The sequence below is a fragment of the Geotrypetes seraphini genome, chromosome 1 (assembly GCF_902459505.1).
Source record: "Geotrypetes seraphini chromosome 1, aGeoSer1.1, whole genome shotgun sequence".
Classification (NCBI taxonomy): Eukaryota; Metazoa; Chordata; class Amphibia; order Gymnophiona; family Dermophiidae; genus Geotrypetes; species Geotrypetes seraphini.
In genome coordinates, this window is record NC_047084.1 from 24,513,891 (window position 1) to 24,530,750 (window position 16,860).

The 16,860-nt window shown below is 37.5% G+C and overlaps 1 protein-coding gene across 2 annotated transcripts in view; it reads left to right on the forward strand.

Annotated features, from left to right (window-relative positions):
* Positions 1 to 16,860, forward strand: part of FCHO2 (FCH and mu domain containing endocytic adaptor 2) — a 349,104-nt gene that overhangs the window by 230,696 nt on the left and 101,548 nt on the right. For both annotated transcript variants that reach the window (XM_033929206.1, XM_033929212.1), the window contains one exon: positions 16,350 to 16,482. In XM_033929206.1, the coding sequence (XP_033785097.1) occupies positions 16,350 to 16,482 (133 nt within the window). The remainder of the gene's footprint in view (positions 1 to 16,349; positions 16,483 to 16,860) is intronic.

A 16,860-nucleotide genomic window follows, 5' to 3' on the forward strand; every position in this document is an offset into this window, starting at 1 on the left:
GAAAAGCTGAACTGTTGCAAGAGTGTGCTGTAGCTATATTGCCTAAAGAGTTTGGTTTAATTTGGATTTACAGCAAAGGTTTATTTCAAACTTTATTTGGCTGCTGAAATCTGCTGTTACATGCCTCTGATATTAATACTGAGAGAAAGTTTGAATTATGAGTGAACACCAGGGTAAATCAATCCTGAGTCAGAGCACATGATTCCAGGAATAACCAACTACAGGAAGTTGCTGTTTTGTTAAAGCTTTATTTTTGCAATTAACTTTATTTTGGAAAACATGCAAAAGTGTTCTTTATTTTATGTTACATCTTTTTGACCACCTGGTCAGAATAAACATCATATTCCTATTTGAAGAACTTGGTTTCACTGGTGATATTTGGAAACTCTTTGCTTGCCTTGTCTCTCATAGGCCTAGGCGGTCACCTAGAGCCACCTGAAAAGTCCTGAAGGTACCCCTGGTTAGAGGGGACATGCCAGAATCCTTGTGTTTGTCACACGACAGCCCGCCGCTGCAGAGGGTTTGTGACAGATTTGGTATCAGGAGTGCGGATCTGGTACCTCTTCAGGTGAAGATTTGGGAGTACAAAGGTGGAACATTTTTTTTTTTTTTTCTTTTTTCTACTACTGTTTGGTTTCATGTTGTGAACTGCTTGAGTGGAGTGCCAGTGCATCTTACCTGTGCTGGTGGAAACATTGTTTGGTTTATCGGAACCGGGATTACAAATTCTGCTGAATGGAAGCGGCTTAAACATTGCAGTGCTGTGCAAGGATATCGGTTCCAGTGTCCTGAGTTTGGCGGCTGCAGGAGGTGCGGATAGCAGACCAGGAGACGAGGCCATCGTCCGGAGCTGGCGAGGAACCAAAAGGGGGACCAGGAGGTCTCTGAAGAAGGGCGGTGCACCCTGTAATGAGCACGCAGGCGATGATTCATCAGTACCTCTGGTAAGCATATTTGACAGAGGGTCTGGTGAAGACAGTTCTGGGGGGAAAGAAACTGAGTGGTATCGCACTTGGATTGTGTGTTTGTGATTTCCCTACAGAGCCAACATGGAGCCGGCGGCGTTAGCAGTGGTGGCAGGAGAACGACAGCGGCAGAATGAGGATCTAAAGAAAGTTCTTGAGACTAGTCATGGACTATGGCAGGCAAGCCAGGAGGCTAGCGAACGTCATCACAGTGACTTTATGCGAGCTATGGAGCAGCAATCTCAAATGATGGGACAGCTGTTGAAAGTGTTAGAGGCGTACATAGACGCCCAAAGTAGGGTAAATATTGTGAGACCTGCTTTTAGAGCACACCTACCCACACCCGTCCCGATACACACATCTGGGGATATAGGACCCAGTGGGAATAGATTTGCTAGAACCCAGGATAACACCCAGAGGAAATTTACATCTAATACAGGGGTGCAATGTTTCAAGTGTGGGGGAAGAGGACACCGACAGTGGGAATGCAGGCAGAGGAGAGACTGTACCATAACAACTGAGGTAAGGAGGAGCCCTCAGGGGGGTTATGTGCAGAAGGTATGGGTACAAAACAAAGCAGTGACTGCCTTACTAGACACAGGGGCGGAACAGAGTGCTATGGCCAGTGACCTGTGGCAACAGATAAAAGGTGACATCTCGGAAAGCACTAGCCTTAAGGAAGTTGAGATAGGATGTGTCCACGGTGATAAAAAGAAATACCCGGTGCGGATAGTGAATGTGAAGAGTGAAGGGGCAGCGGTATCATTGCAAGTTGCCCTAGTACACAACCTACCATATGCCCTGATATTAGGTCAGGATTGGCTAAGAACTCAGGGAGGAGAGTTCCAAGTAGCCAGCCATAATAATATAAGCATACAGGCGGGTAGCCAAATATTAGGGGCATGGACCAAAAGAAAGCAGAATTACCCGAGGAGAGTACGGAGAGGCTGGCAGCCGACATTAAGATGGGTATCAATGTCTGATAAAGCCAAGGCCCCTACTAGAGCTTATGAGCGCGCAGCAGGTTATGACATATATGCGGCTCAAGAGGTAGAGGTGCCCGCTCAGGGGAGAGCAATAGTATGCACTGGCATACAGGTATCACCACCCCCAGGCTCCTATATAAGACTTGCCTCACGGTCAGGTTTGGCAGTAAAGAAGGCTATAGAAGTGGCAGCTGGGGTGATTGATCCCGATTACCGGGGTAATGTTGGAGTAATATTGGTGAATCATGGGTCGGAGCCCTATTGGGTCCGACAGGGGGATTGCATAGCTCAGATGATATGTGAGCGGATCTGGCCAGCAAAATTGCAACAGTGAGTACACTTGCCAGTAACAGGCAGGGGTGCTAAAGGCTTTGGCTCATCCGATAGGGCAATTCCCACAGTGCAAGGTAAGCAGGAACAGCTACCAGGAGAGGCTCAGCAAGGAGTTAGGATAGGACAGAATGGCAGTCAAGAACATAAGATACAGGGAAGTGTCCCAGAAACAATTACACTACACGAACCTCAAAGGAAGGGCAGCGCAGGTATGGAGGAAGTCCTCAAACAAGAACTGAGGGAGTTGAGGGAACAATTAAAGTCCCTGAGGGAGGAAAAGAAACAAGAAATGTACGATCATACACAACAGTTAGCAGAAACCTTTAATAAAGCCCTGATGGAGATGGCTGGGCAACTTTCCCAAATAGGCAAACAGGTAGTTGATAACCAACATCAGCAAGAAGAACTGGGAAAAATCTTAGAAACCCTATCGGGAAAATGGAAAGACAAGGAGGGTGAGACAAGTAAATGGGTAAAGCAAAGTCAAACCGTTGAAACCCAGTTAGGCCAGTATAAATCCCAGTTAAACAGAGTGGAAGAGGTGTTGGGTGACTTACAGGCTCAACTGGAACAGACAAAGGAGGGTGGTATGGAAGAAATATCAGAGGCCGTAGCGGCCTTAGCCCACAGGGTATTCAGTCTAGAGGGGTTGGAGTGCACAAGGGGCTTAGATGATTGTGAGTCAAACAAAGTCCCAGTGTTACGGTGGCCTGATGACTTCTGTGATACAAGCCCTAGTCCGAGCCCTTCAGATAAAAGAAACAAAAATAGGAAACGCCATTGAATTTATTTAGGTTGTCACGTATTCCTGAGACAATAGGGACTCCTCAGGGTACAAGTGAGGGTCATCCTTTAAGGGTGGGGGAATGTGACAAACCCAGCACCAGTACTAGTTTGGTCCCTAATAGGATTGGGTGCAGAAGAGCTGATCAGATTGATTCTGGCGCACAACTTGAGGCTGACCTCCCTTGCCCCTATGATCAGAGCAGTAGTGATCTGGAGCAGAGGCAGGCAGACTGGCAACAGCAGCCTCCGGGCTTTAGGGCAGTTAGAGAAGCCACAAGGAATATAGCTGCATTAGATAAACCCAGGCAGAGAAAAGCTGCTTTAGAGCCAAAGCCCATCCCCCGCTACAGGCTGAAGGGGATTGGCTCTAAGCTGTTTAAAAGCAGGCTGAGACAAGCAGCAGGAGGAGGAGCGAGTGACCAGGGTGAGTCACTCCCACAGCCTAAGGCAGGTGAGGAGCTGTGGAGCAGAGCAGGAGAGACAACCGTGCCAGATTGGCCCATGCAGGATTTGGAAGACATCCTTCCCACTTCAAACTTCCAGATTCCAGACCATGTGGAAAGCATGGAGGTACAAGTAGCTGGCCCTATGCTAGAGAGCCAGACAGAATGTATGGAAACTGAATGAAGAAAGTGAGTAACTGGGAAACCATTAGTGGTTTGTGGGTTTTTTTCCCTTTTGCCTATGTTTTTCTGCTGTGCAAACCAAGCCTGAAGAATGTGATATATGTTTGGGCTTTATGAGTATTTTTGAGTTTAAGAATAATACTTACCTGAATCCTAAACTATTGGATTGGTTTAGAGTCAAGTTTGGGAACAAGAAGCTCAAGATAGAACCTTTAAGTTGGTGTTTTGAACTTTGGAAAATCCTGCCGTGGCTCCCGTTCCTGAGGAGCTAATTAGCTTATCTCTCTCAGCTGTGTGTTTTGCCTGCACGAGGGAGCTGAGGGAAAAGCTGAACTGTTGCAAGAGTGTGCTGTAGCTATATTGCCTAAAGAGTTTGGTTTAATTTGGATTTACAGCAAAGGTTTATTTCAAACTTTATTTGACTGCTGAAATCTGCTGTTACATGCCTCTGATATTAATACTGAGAGAAAGTTTGAATTATGAGTGAACACCAGGGTAAAGCAATCCTGAGTCAGAGCACATGATTCCAGGAATAACCAACTACAGGAAGTTGCTGTTTTGTTAAAACTTTATTTTTGCAATTAACTTTATTTTGGAAAACATGCAAAAGTGTTCTTTATTTTATGTTACATCTTTTTGACCACCTGGTCAGAATAAACATCATATTCCTATTTGAAGAACTTGGTTTCACTGGTGATATTTGGAAACTCTTTGCTTGCCTTGTCTCTCATAGGCCTAGGCGGTCACCTAGAGCCACCTGAAAAGTCCTGAAGGTACCCCTGGTTAGAGGGGACATGCCAGAATCCTTGTGTTTGTCACACGACAGCCCGCCGCTGCAGAGGGTTTGTGACAATCCCAAATTTGTGCCTCCCACAGGTGTCTACCTCCTCTGGCTGGCTCCCTCCTACCAGCTGCACTTTTCTTGGCAAAGCCGTAAGCAGTGGTTTCTGCATGCGGTCTGCTGAGCTTCTCAAAGCCGCAATTGGTGGCTCTTGCATGCCATTCACTGACCTGGAAGCCTTCCCTCTGCCGTCTGAAAGGGGCAACAGGTTATTGCTTCATTTCTTCACAGCAAACGGAAGTCCACAGTGGTGGCCTTCGTGAAGGCTTGGAGGTGTTACCAAACCCAGTGTGCCCTGAGACAGGTGGATCCTTCTCTTTCATTGATTCCTCTGGTCCTGAAGTTTCTGCAGGATGACCTGAAGAAAGGTTTAGCAGTAGCTTTGCTCCGGGTTCAGATTGTTGGTCTTTCGTGTATAGGCCCTCCTTCCCTCAGGGGCTCATCAGCAGTTCATCTGGATGTGGTTTGTTTTCTGCAGGGCTTCCCTTGCTCCTCCTCTGTCCTACCTGGATCTGGTTCTTTGTTCTCTGGCTCTTCCCCCTTATGAGCCTCTAAAACAGGCATCTCTGATGGATCTCATGTTCAAGATGGTCTTCCTGGGGGCTACTACTTCAGCCTGCAGGGTTTCAGAGCTTCAGGCTCTCTCTCCTGCAGAGATCACTTTCTGCGTATTACAGATTCCATTGCGATTCCTTCCTTTCTTCTGAAAGTGGTTTCCGCTTTCCATGTGGATCAGGAAGTCCAGCTTCCTGCTTTTGCTTCCTCTGGTTCGAGGGAGCAGGACTAGGTGTTTCGGTCCTTGAATGTGTGCAGCAGTTTTTTGCGGTATCTGGAGGTCACCAATGAGTTTCGCCTCTCTGATCACCTGCGAAAATTCCTTAATCAAATTTAAAATTAGCCTCAAAACATTTCTATTCAAAGATGATTACCAAAATTGCAGTTAAGAATCCTGATCAGAATCCTGATCAAGGAAAAACAAAAATTTTTAACCCCCCCCCCCAAATAGAAAACTGCTTTTAAGAATCGACCCCTGGTTTTTCCCTCTTGTTTTATCCTCCCCCTCTTCCCATCTTTTTATTTTTATTTTCTTAATGTAATTAAAATTTCCTTCCCCCTCTGCTCCTTTTAAATTTGGTCCTTGTCTTGGCCCCAACCTGCCCTGTTTTTATTTCTATTTTATTTTTTTAAGCTATTTAAAATTTTTAATATTATAAACCGGCCAGGTACCTGTGATGGTCGGTATACCAAATTATAAATAAACTTGAAACTTGTTTGTTTTGCAGATCTTGCCTGCAGAGGAAAGCAAACTTCTAAAGCTACCATTTCCAGGTGAATTCACATGGCCATTTCTGCGGCCTATGTGGTGTCTGGAAAGAAGCCTACCTCGGGGTACAGGCTCATTTGACCAGAGGAGTTTCATTCTCTTGGGCAGAGTCATTGGCTATTTCTCTGGATGAGATTTGCAGGGCCGCTACCTGATTCTCCTTATATACATTCACCAAGTTTTACAGGATTGATGTGGCAGCCAAGCAGGATGCTACTTTTGGTACTTCCGTTTTGGCAGCGGGCTGATCAGTCTCACCTTGAATTTTTGGGACTGCTCTGTTACGTCCCACTGGTTCCAGAATAAAGTGGGATTGTACATGAATGAAAGATTAGGCTTTTAACTTTGCTAATCTTCTTTCTTGTAAATCCATACTTTTTTCCGGGAGCCTTACTGATTCGCCGATTGTCTTCCTTACAAGTACTGGTAAGTTGGTTTTCTGTCCAGCCTTAATAAGAATGCCATCAGACTGGGTTTAGCACTTAATTTACGGGGGTCCCTAGTTCAGGTGCCCCTTTCTGACAGTGTAGTTTGTGTTTCCCTATACCCCTGTTTTGTCATTCAGGTTTCCAATGTTTCATCACCTGTTATTTCGGGGTTTTTTTGTTGTTGCATTTGTTTCTATGAGCATAATTAATTTGCTTGCCGGGGAGTTCCCTGTTCCTTTCTCTCTCTTGTTCTTATTCTCTGCAGATGTTCCTGGCTGCTTTAAGACTGACTGGTGAGTACAGGAGCATGTTCAGTGATGAGGTATAAGGGGGTAAAAGCCTCTGAAATTTTGAGGTTTCCTACAGATCCTGGCAGGTGAAGGGAAATAACCCACTGGTCCCAGAATAAAGTATGGATTTACAAGAAAGAAGATTAGCAAAGGTAAGAACCCAATCTTTTGCTACTGGAGTTGCAAGTAGGCAAAGTGATTTTTCATTTCTAATTTGTACTCTTCAAGTAATGTCTGAACACTTTTAATTTCTCCACTTCATCATCTAGTACATGATAAAAATAGGAAATTTTCTTTGCCTCCCATGTGCAGAAGGTTTTATCTGTTAAACTAGGAAGGAACCTAGGTTGTTCGCAGATTGGTAAAATGGAGTTGTTACAGAGTAGTGAAATTGTTTACATACCCATCTTCAAGTGAGTAAAAGCAGCTGAAATTTAGGGTAAACTTCCTGACAGAGGAGGTATGTATAGCCAGTGCATGCAACAAGTAACTAAAATGTTCTTGTCAAACAAGTCCCTCCTCTCTGTATCCTCCTCTACCGCCAACACCCATCTCTGTCCCTTTTACCTTGCTGCACCACATGCTTGGAACAACCTGTCTTGCTATGTCAGGTGCCGTCTCTGGTGGTATTTAAAGCTAGACTAAAAACCTACTTATATGAAGCTGTATTTAAACACTGACCCAACCAACACATCTGTTTGTCAATCCCTTAATAGTCCCCTAGCACCTTTTAGCCCTCTCTGTGTGTCTGTCATAATTAGATTGTAAGCTCTTCTGAGCAGTGACAATCTCTTGCATGTACAATGTTCAGCGCTGCGTGTGCCTCGTAGCGCTATAAAAATAATACATTGTTGTTCTTTTTTTTTTCCCATTATATTTTTATTTTCAAATTTTACAAAAAGTGTACATAATAATAAAATACATTTGATAAATGCATGGTATCACTTTTATATCTAACACAATGTATGTCTGAATTTGATTTTCCCCTTCACCCTCCCCCCACCCTTTTATTGCTTTAATATAATATTTTCAAATTTTATAAAAGTATACAACATATTGGAATACAATTGATAATTATTCAATAACATATTTATATCTAATACAATATATTCTGGATAAATTTTATTTATTTTCCCTCCCCTCACCCTTCTATTATTTTTTAAATCATTTGTTACATTTTGTATCATATATTATAATATATTATATATAAATTGTTTTCCTTATCCCCCCTATATGTGTGTCATAAAAAAAAAAAAAAAAAAAAATCTCTAAAAGAAGAAAAGAAGAAAAAGTATTCTATTATTTAATCATTGCAGTATTTTGTCAATGGCCCCCATATTTTTATAAATTTATTATATGTCCCCTTTTGTACTGCTATTGTTCTTTCCATTTTAAAAACATGGCATATTGTATTCCACCAAAATGTGTAGTTTAGGTTGTTGTAATTTTTCCAATTGTTAGTTATATGTTGAATGGCAACCCCTGTCATAATTAATAAAAGTTTATTATTTTCTGGTGAAATTTGACTTTTTTTTCTCATCATTGTTCCAAATAAAATTGTATCATATGATATTGCAATATGATTTTCCATTAATTTATTAATTTGTGGCCAAATTGAATTCCAAAATATTTTAATATAAGGACAATGATATAATAAATGATCTAATGTCCCTGGTTCTAGATTACAGTGCCAGCATCTATTAGACTTAGAACTGTCTAGTTTTTGTAAACGAGTAGGGGTCCAAAAAGCTCTATGTAATAAAAAGAACCATGTTTGTCTCATAGACGCTGACACTGTACATCCCATTCTCCAAGACCAAATTAGTGGCCATTGAGATGCATTAATTTGATGTCCAATCTCAATGCTCCAAATGTCTCTTAGACCATTTTTTGGTTTTTTATTCAAATATCCAGATATTAATTTATACCACAATGCGGCTTGATGTCCTAGGAAGTCTGCTTTAAAGCATAAGAACTTTAAACTATATTGATTGTTTAATGATTTCCATTCAGGGAACCCAACCTGAATGGCCTGCTTCAATTGCAACCATTTAAAACTTTGTGTTTTATTAAGACCAAATCTATGTTGCAATTGTGAAAAATCCAGCAGTTTACCTTCTGAAATAATATCATCTAGAGATCTAATTCCTGCAATAATCCAGTTCTTCCAAAGGATTTGAGCTCCGCCAATTTTGATCTTGGAGTTTATCCATATGGATTGATTAGTTGATTTATATATTGGGATGGGTGTTAATTTATCAATAAATCTCAATGTTTTCCAAGTATCCATTATTATTTTATTTTCTCTGTATCTTTTAGGTATATTAATACTTGGTAAATGAACTAAATTTAGGGGAAACATAAGGCGCCATTCCAAATATAACCAATCTGGTGCATTATCTATAAGTTCTGGGAGGATCCAATACATACCCTGACGTAGAATATAGGCTTGATGGTACCTATAGAAATTTGGAAAATTTACCCCTCCCTCCTTAATTGATTTTTGTAAGGTTACTAAAGCTATTCTAGGTGTTTTACCAAGCCAAAGAAATTTTGTTAAAATTCTATTAAGCTTCTTATAAAAGGACCCCTGAAAATAAATAGGTATCATACTCATTTGGTAGCAAACCACAGGCAACATCATCATTTTAATAGTTTGAACTCTGCCCCACCAAGATATATGTAATGGGTTCCATTGTTCACATAACTCCGTTACTTTTTTTAATACATATTTTTCATTTTCTTTTACAGTATCTTCAATTGTTTTTTTAACTTGAATGCCTAGATATTTAAATCCTTCTTCTTTCCATATGAATGGAAAAATATCAAATAATCCTTTTACACAGTAAACATTCAAGGGTATAATTTCAGATTTATTCCAATTAATTTTATAACCTGAAAATTTGCCAAACTTATTAATTAATTCCAATAAAGAAGATAAGGTAGACTCTGGATTTCTCAAATAAAGCAAAATATCATCAGCATAAGCCGAAATTTTATATTCCATATCTGAATATGGAATTCCTTGTATCTCCCTCGTTTGCTGTATTGCTAACAATAAGGGTTCTAATACAACATCAAATAACAAAGGAGATAAAGGACAACCTTGTCTAACTCCCCTCTGCAATTGAAAACCATCAGATATCTTATTATTAATATTTAATCTTGCAATCGGGAAGCTATACAATGTTTTTACCATTTGTATAAATCCAGAACCTATACCAAACCATTCTAAAGCCTGATACATAAAATTCCATTCTACCCTATCAAATGCTTTCTCAGCATCTAATGAAACTGTAAATGCCGGTTCATCCATTTTTTTTGATAAGTTTAGCATGTGAAATAATAGTCTAGAGTTATTGGAGGAATGTCTTTTAGCAACGAAACCCGTTTGATGCATATCTATAATATGTGGGAGAGCTTTGGCTAATCTCAAAGCCAAAATTTTCGCCAAAAGTTTATTATCAACGTTTATCAAAGATATAGGCCTGTAGTTTGAAACCAAAGTAGGATCTTTATTTGGCTTAGGCAAAACAATTATTATTGATTCAGCCATAGTACCTTTTATATTACCTTTTATAAGTTGTGTCTGATATAATTTTAATAAATGTGGGGAGAGGATATTTTGAAATGTTTTATAAAATTCTACTGTGTAACCATCACCACCTGGAGCGGATCCAACTCTAAGAGATCTCAATGCTGTTTCTAATTCTTTTAATGATATAGGTTCTTCTAAACTTCGTTTTATATGATCAGGAATCTTAGGTCCATTTATTAAATCTAAAAATTTTTTTCCATCTTTTTGTTTCTCCAAATAAGGTTCGGAAGAATATAGATCCTTATAAAAATTTAAAAATTGTTTTAATATTATATTTGTTTGATTTGTTATTATACCATTATCATCTTTTATTCCATTAATATTAGTTCTCCTTTTTTTTGCCTTAAGATAATTTGCTAATAATTTTCCCGCCTTATTAGAATTTCCATAATACACCGTTTGTTTGGAAAACAAATCTTTTCTTATCATTTTTGAAGTTAATTCATTATATTTACCTTTTACTTTCAAAAGAGCTTGCAAAACTTCATATTCCCATTTACTTATCAATTTAGCTTCTAATATTTTTATTTCTTTTTCTAATTCTATATATTCTTTTTTAATTTGTTTCCTAATAAAAGCTGAATATGATATGATATTACCCCTCATAGTTGCTTTAAATGCATCCCATACATTCTCTATAGATGTATCTTCCACTAAATTTATTTGAAAAAATTCATTAATTTGTGTTTTAAAATTTTCCAAAAATTTGTCATCCACAAGCAATGCATTATCAAATCTCCAAAGAGGTCTATTATTTTCTAATTGATCTAATTGTAATTCTATCCATATTCCCGCATGATCCGAAATGATAATAGGATCAATGGAGGCTTTAATCACTTGTTGCACTTTATTTGTTGAAACAAAAATATAATCTATTCTTGAAAATGATTTATGAACCTGTGAACAAAATGAATACTCCTGATCATTAAAATGAAGAATACGCCATATATCTTTCAAATCACATGATCGAACTAAATTATCTAGACCTAAAGATTTAATATTTTTACCTGGTTTTTTATCCAATAATGGATCCATTACAGCATTAAAATCTCCAGCCACCACTAAATTAGAGGCAGCCAGTGGTAATAACATATTTTGTAGCTTTTTGAAAAATTCTGATTGATTCGAATTAGGGGCATATATATTAAATAACGTCAGGGTATCATTTCCCATACCTATATCGATATGTATCCATCTTCCATGTGGATCTGAATTTTTTACCTTTATATTGGCCATACATTTTTTATTTATAAGGATTGCAACTCCTGCTTTTTTGCCCACTGCTGGAGCAAAAAAACATTCTTTTATCCATCCACCTGATAATTTCTGTGATTCCTTCATATTAAGATGGGTCTCTTGCAGACAGTAAATATCTGCATTTTGTTTTTTTAAAAATGTTAATATTTTTTTCCTTTTAATTACGTGATTCAGGCCATTGACATTAATAGAATATATTTTAAAAGACATTATATATTTTAATACTTTTCATTATCTTATTCTTCCTCTCCTCTTTCATATTTAATATCCAAAAAATTTTCTTCATGACACACATATTTAACCCTAATGTATCTCCCTTAATTATTCTAATAAATATTCTCCTTATCCCTCCCTTTCCCACCCAATATATTGGCTGCTTAAGGATACACATTGGAACTGTAATCCTAACATTCTCCCCATTCCAGGCAATCAATATTCAATTGTTTAAACAAATTTCCCTTCTATCTATCTATATTGATCTTTTATATATATTTAATCATTTTCCATAACATTTTATTAATGTATCATTTTCCATTTAACAATATGTTAATTTGTATTTCCTTAGTATTATGATTTCAACATATAATTATTTTAAACATATATGCAGTGTATTATTTAATAATTTTCCTATATTCTGTTCTTTCTTTCATATAATTATTATTGTCTTTTCTTTGTATTGTTTTCCTCCATTTCTTCAAATATTTCGATATGTTATATTTTCTAATTTTTCATAGAGTCTTCAAAACCATCTTAATATATTATGTTAATATATCATAGGTTCTGGTTTAGAGAGAAACTCTTTTAGTTTTTCGGGATCCTCAAAATATAAGGACTTGTCTCCAGATGACACTCTCATTTTCGCCGGGTAGTATAGACCATATTTAAATCCTTTTTCTTTGAGTAGAGGTCTCATGTCTAGTAGTCTTTTCCTTTTAGTTGCTGTGTTTTTGGCGAAGTCTGGTAAAAACCATAATCTTGATCCTTTATAATTTAAGTTTTTATCTTTTTTTGCAGCATTTAGTATCTCTAGTGCTTGTTGGTATCTCAACATTTTGAAAATGATTGGTCTTGGTCTGTTTTTATTTTCTAGATTTTTTATTGGGATTCTATGCGCCCTTTCAATTTCAATTGGTTGTTTCAAGTCTAATTGTAGAATTTTTGGAATTAAATTTTCAAGGAAAAGGATAGTATTTTTTCCCTCTAAATTTTCTTGTATTCCAAAGAGTTTGATGTTCTTTCTTCTTCCTCTATTCTCGTAATCCTCCAGTTGATCTTTTAATTTATTTAATTCCAGGTTGTCGTTTTTACATCTTTTTGATTCACATTCTATAGTTTCCATTTTTGATTCTAGTTCAGTTGTTCTTTTGTTGTTAACTTCCATTTGTCTATGTATATTTAAAATTTCTTCTTTCATTTCAGACATATTAGTTATAGTTTCTTTAAGCATTTGTTTGATTTGTTTTAATTCTTCCATGACTTCAGCTTTGCTTAATGTGTCTGATTCTTCGATAGGAAGTGGTATTTTGCTTGGTGTTATTTGTTCTTGTTTCTGTCTTTTTGCAGATGTACCAGCCTCATTTTTGTTTTGTCTGGTACTTGTCATGTTGTTGTTTTCTTTTTCTTTGTTATTCTTATTTCTTGTATTTAGTCTTTTAGATTTGGTATTCTTAGGTTTTTAATCTCTTTTCTTCCAAGATTTTGTTCTATCTTTTGAAGTAGAAATTTTTCTTTTTAAGCTCTTTTCTTTTTCCTTTACCTATGTCAGTTTGAAAATTCTTTTCTCACTTTCACTTTTTCAATGAAGTAGGGGAACTCTTTTTTTCTCCTCTCACAAGCCCAATCGCAGCCCTGATTGAGGAGAGCAACACTTTTTTAGAGTTATTTTTCCTATTTTGACCAACTTTAAGCAATTTTCTTCTGTTTTTTCTCAGCGTCTCTCAATTTCCTCAATGTCTTACTGTTTCAGTTTTTTAAAGTTCCGTTGAACCTTTTCTCTGTCTCCTCTCTCACAAGCCCAATCGCAGCTTTGTCAGAGGAAATTAATATTCAATTCAGTATTTATTTTAGTAAGCTGATATTTATTTGTCTTCAGTGCTTCAGCACTTAATTATTGAGAGAAAATGCAAGTATTCTTCTTTCTCAAATTTTTTTAATCCCCTTTTTTTATCAAAGAATAATCTTTTTCCTTTTTTTTTTTTTTTTTTGGTTTCAATATAGCTGGTCAGAATACAAAATTCTTTCACAATTTTTCCAATCAAACTGTTTGATCTCTCACTTGTACTTCGCGGTTTCAGCGCTGCATTCAAGTTTAATGAAACTGCCAAAGATACAAATGGTTCTCTGCCTTCCCGTTTCTTGTCTGCACTTATCTCACTTCAACTGTAGTAATTCAAGTTTTTTTTGTTTTTTTTTTTTGGTTATATCTGATCGGAACACAATCTTTCTTCACAATTTCCCAATCAGATTATCTGGTCTTTCACATTCATCTCGCAGTATCAGTACTGCTTTCAAGTCTCTTGAATCCGTTGAAAACACAGACAGCACTCAGCTTTCCTGACTCTTACCAGCTTTTTTCTGTTTCAGTTATATTTGTTCAGAATATAAACTTTTTCCTATTTTTTTCACAATTTCGCCAAACTGTTTAATCACATCTACTTCGCGGTTTCAGCGCTGCATTCAAACTTCAATAAACCGCCAGTACAAACGGTTCTCTGCCTTCCCGACTCTTATCAGCACATATCACGCTTCAACTATAGTAATTCGGCTTTTTTTTTTTTTCCTTTAGTTATATCTTGTCAGAACACAATCTTTCTTTACATTTTCTCAATCAAACATACAACTCGCAGTCTCTTGAAATCGCCGAAAACACAGACAGCTCTCTGCTTCCCGACTCTTATCAGCTTTTTTTTTCAGTTCACGTTCATCTCGTAGTCTCAGCACTGCTTTCAAGCCTCTTAAAACCTCCGAAAACACAGACTGCTTTCCCGACTCTTATCAGTTTTTTGTTATATCTGATCGGAATATAAACATATACTTCAGCGCTGTATTCAATTTTATGTAACCGCCAACACAAACGGCTCTCTGCTTTCCCGACTCTTGTCAGCACATACCTCTCTTTAAATGCCGCAATTTAGGATTTTATCTTGTATCTTTTGTTCAGCTTTTTATATATATATTTTCTATATAATTATTTTGAAGGAAAAATAATTTTTTTTTTATTTCATTGCCTGGATGGTGAGGAGCTTCACGATCACACCTCCATCCGTGCTCGCGTTAAGCCACGCCCCCCAATACATTGTTGTTCTGAAGGTGATAATTATATTTCTGTTGGAGAGTCGGAGAAATCTGAGGTATATCTGAACTAATCATTTATTGGATTGGATTTATTAATTTGATATACTGCTATTGACAACCAGATATAGATAATAGCTGATGCCCCGGCGTTGCACGGGTATTTAATTATAGCAATAACACTGTAAATGGATTCAAATAAAGATACTTTATAGTGGTGAATGAAATTATTTTTTTACAGCTTTATAAAAAGTACAATATTCAAATTATAATGTGAAATATTTGACAAAATGAATACAATACAACTAAGACAAAACTTGATTATAAACAACATTTTTAGTTTCACCTCCAGGAGCAAGAACATATAAATTCTTGGGTGAACCCACCCTTGAGCAAGCAACATAGAGTTGTCCATGGGAAAAACAGGGGGATCTTAAATCCACTCCACAGTATATAATAGTCTGTCCCTGTGATTTGTTGATTGTGATAGAGAATGCAAGTCTCACTGGAATTTGCAATCTCTTAAACTGAAAAGGAAGATGTGTTGCAAGTTTCGTTCAAATCGGGCAAGCCGTTTTTGCGTTGGCAGCTTTTTATATTTTTTCCATTGACATGATTTTCTGTTTGTAGCTCCGCCCATGTGTGCAGGTGGGCCGCGAGACCCCCATAACATATCACCCCAGGTAGTGAGGGATCTGCATACCAAGTTTTGTTCAAATCGGGCAAGCTGTTTTTGCGTTGGCAGCTTTTTACATTTCTTCCATTGACATGAATGGGTGAAATCTGATTTTCTGTTTGTAGCTCCGCCCACGTGTGCAGGTGGGCCGCGAGACCCCCAGAACATATCACCCCAGGTAGTGAGGGATCTGCATACCAAGTTTCGTTCAAATCGGGCAAGCCATTTTTGCGTTGGCAGCTTTTTACATTTTTTCCATTGACATGAATGGGTGAAATCTGATTTTCTGTTTGTAGCTCCGCCCACGTGTGCAGGTGGGCCGCGAGACCTCCAGAACATATCACCCCAGGTAGTGAGGGATCTGCATACCAAGTTTCGTTCAAATCGGTCAAGCTGTTTTTGCGTGATCACGGCACATACACACACACATACATACACACATACATACTTCCGATTTTATATATATAGATTGTCTTCTTCATAAAATAGCTTATTTGCATTTCCTACCTGGGTGACCTATTATAAAATTTCCAACCACATGCAGGAAAAAAAAGTATAAAATGAAACCTAATGAATCTGAGGCTATATTTACTAAAAGGTGCTGCTGCATTATGCACTAACTCACAACATGCATTTACTACAGCTCACATTTTATTCAGCAGGACCTAATTACTAATAATGCATGTCAGTTGTATTAATGCAGCCTAAATTTCTTCAAAAGGGTAGTAAATAAATCCTAATAAATAGAATAGCAGGATAACATGTTTTAGTAAATATAATCCTTAATTGAATCAACAACTAAGAAAGGGCAACATATATCCAGAAGAAATATGTAAATTTACATAATTTCTGATTACTGACTATTATGATTGACTATTATATTGACATTATAATTTCATATGTGTTGCCAAAGTAATTCAATCTAACTCTTACTTTTATTTCATTTAGTGACCCCTCCCAGACTGACCCTCATACAAAAGATTTTTGGATGAACATGCAAGCTGTTACTCTCTACCTCAAGAAGATAGCTGAGCAGAATCCAGCAGCTTCTTATTACAATGTAGATGTATTGAAATATCAGGTAATTATTTTTATTTTGAGTACAGTAATTATTTCAAATATTTGTGGAAGTCTCAAAGTAAACATAGTATTTTAGAAACAGAAGTCTTGTAATTGTGAAATTGAAGGCCATAGGCAAAAAGTAGCATTGCAAATATATGAAGCAGTGCAAAAAAAAAATGCAAAGTTCATTATCAAGTTATCTCCTTCTTTTATCAAGCCAAATAGCACAGGCTGCCACGGTAAATGCTCTGATGCCCATAGGGATTGAATGGGCGTCAGAGTGTTTGCCACAGTGCTTTGTAAAAAAGAGGCCCTATATTTGAGCAACTGTATACAAGCCACTTGGGCAACTTTTTGGTTCTGAATAAGAAATTCTCACTTAAATTTGTTTCTTTGA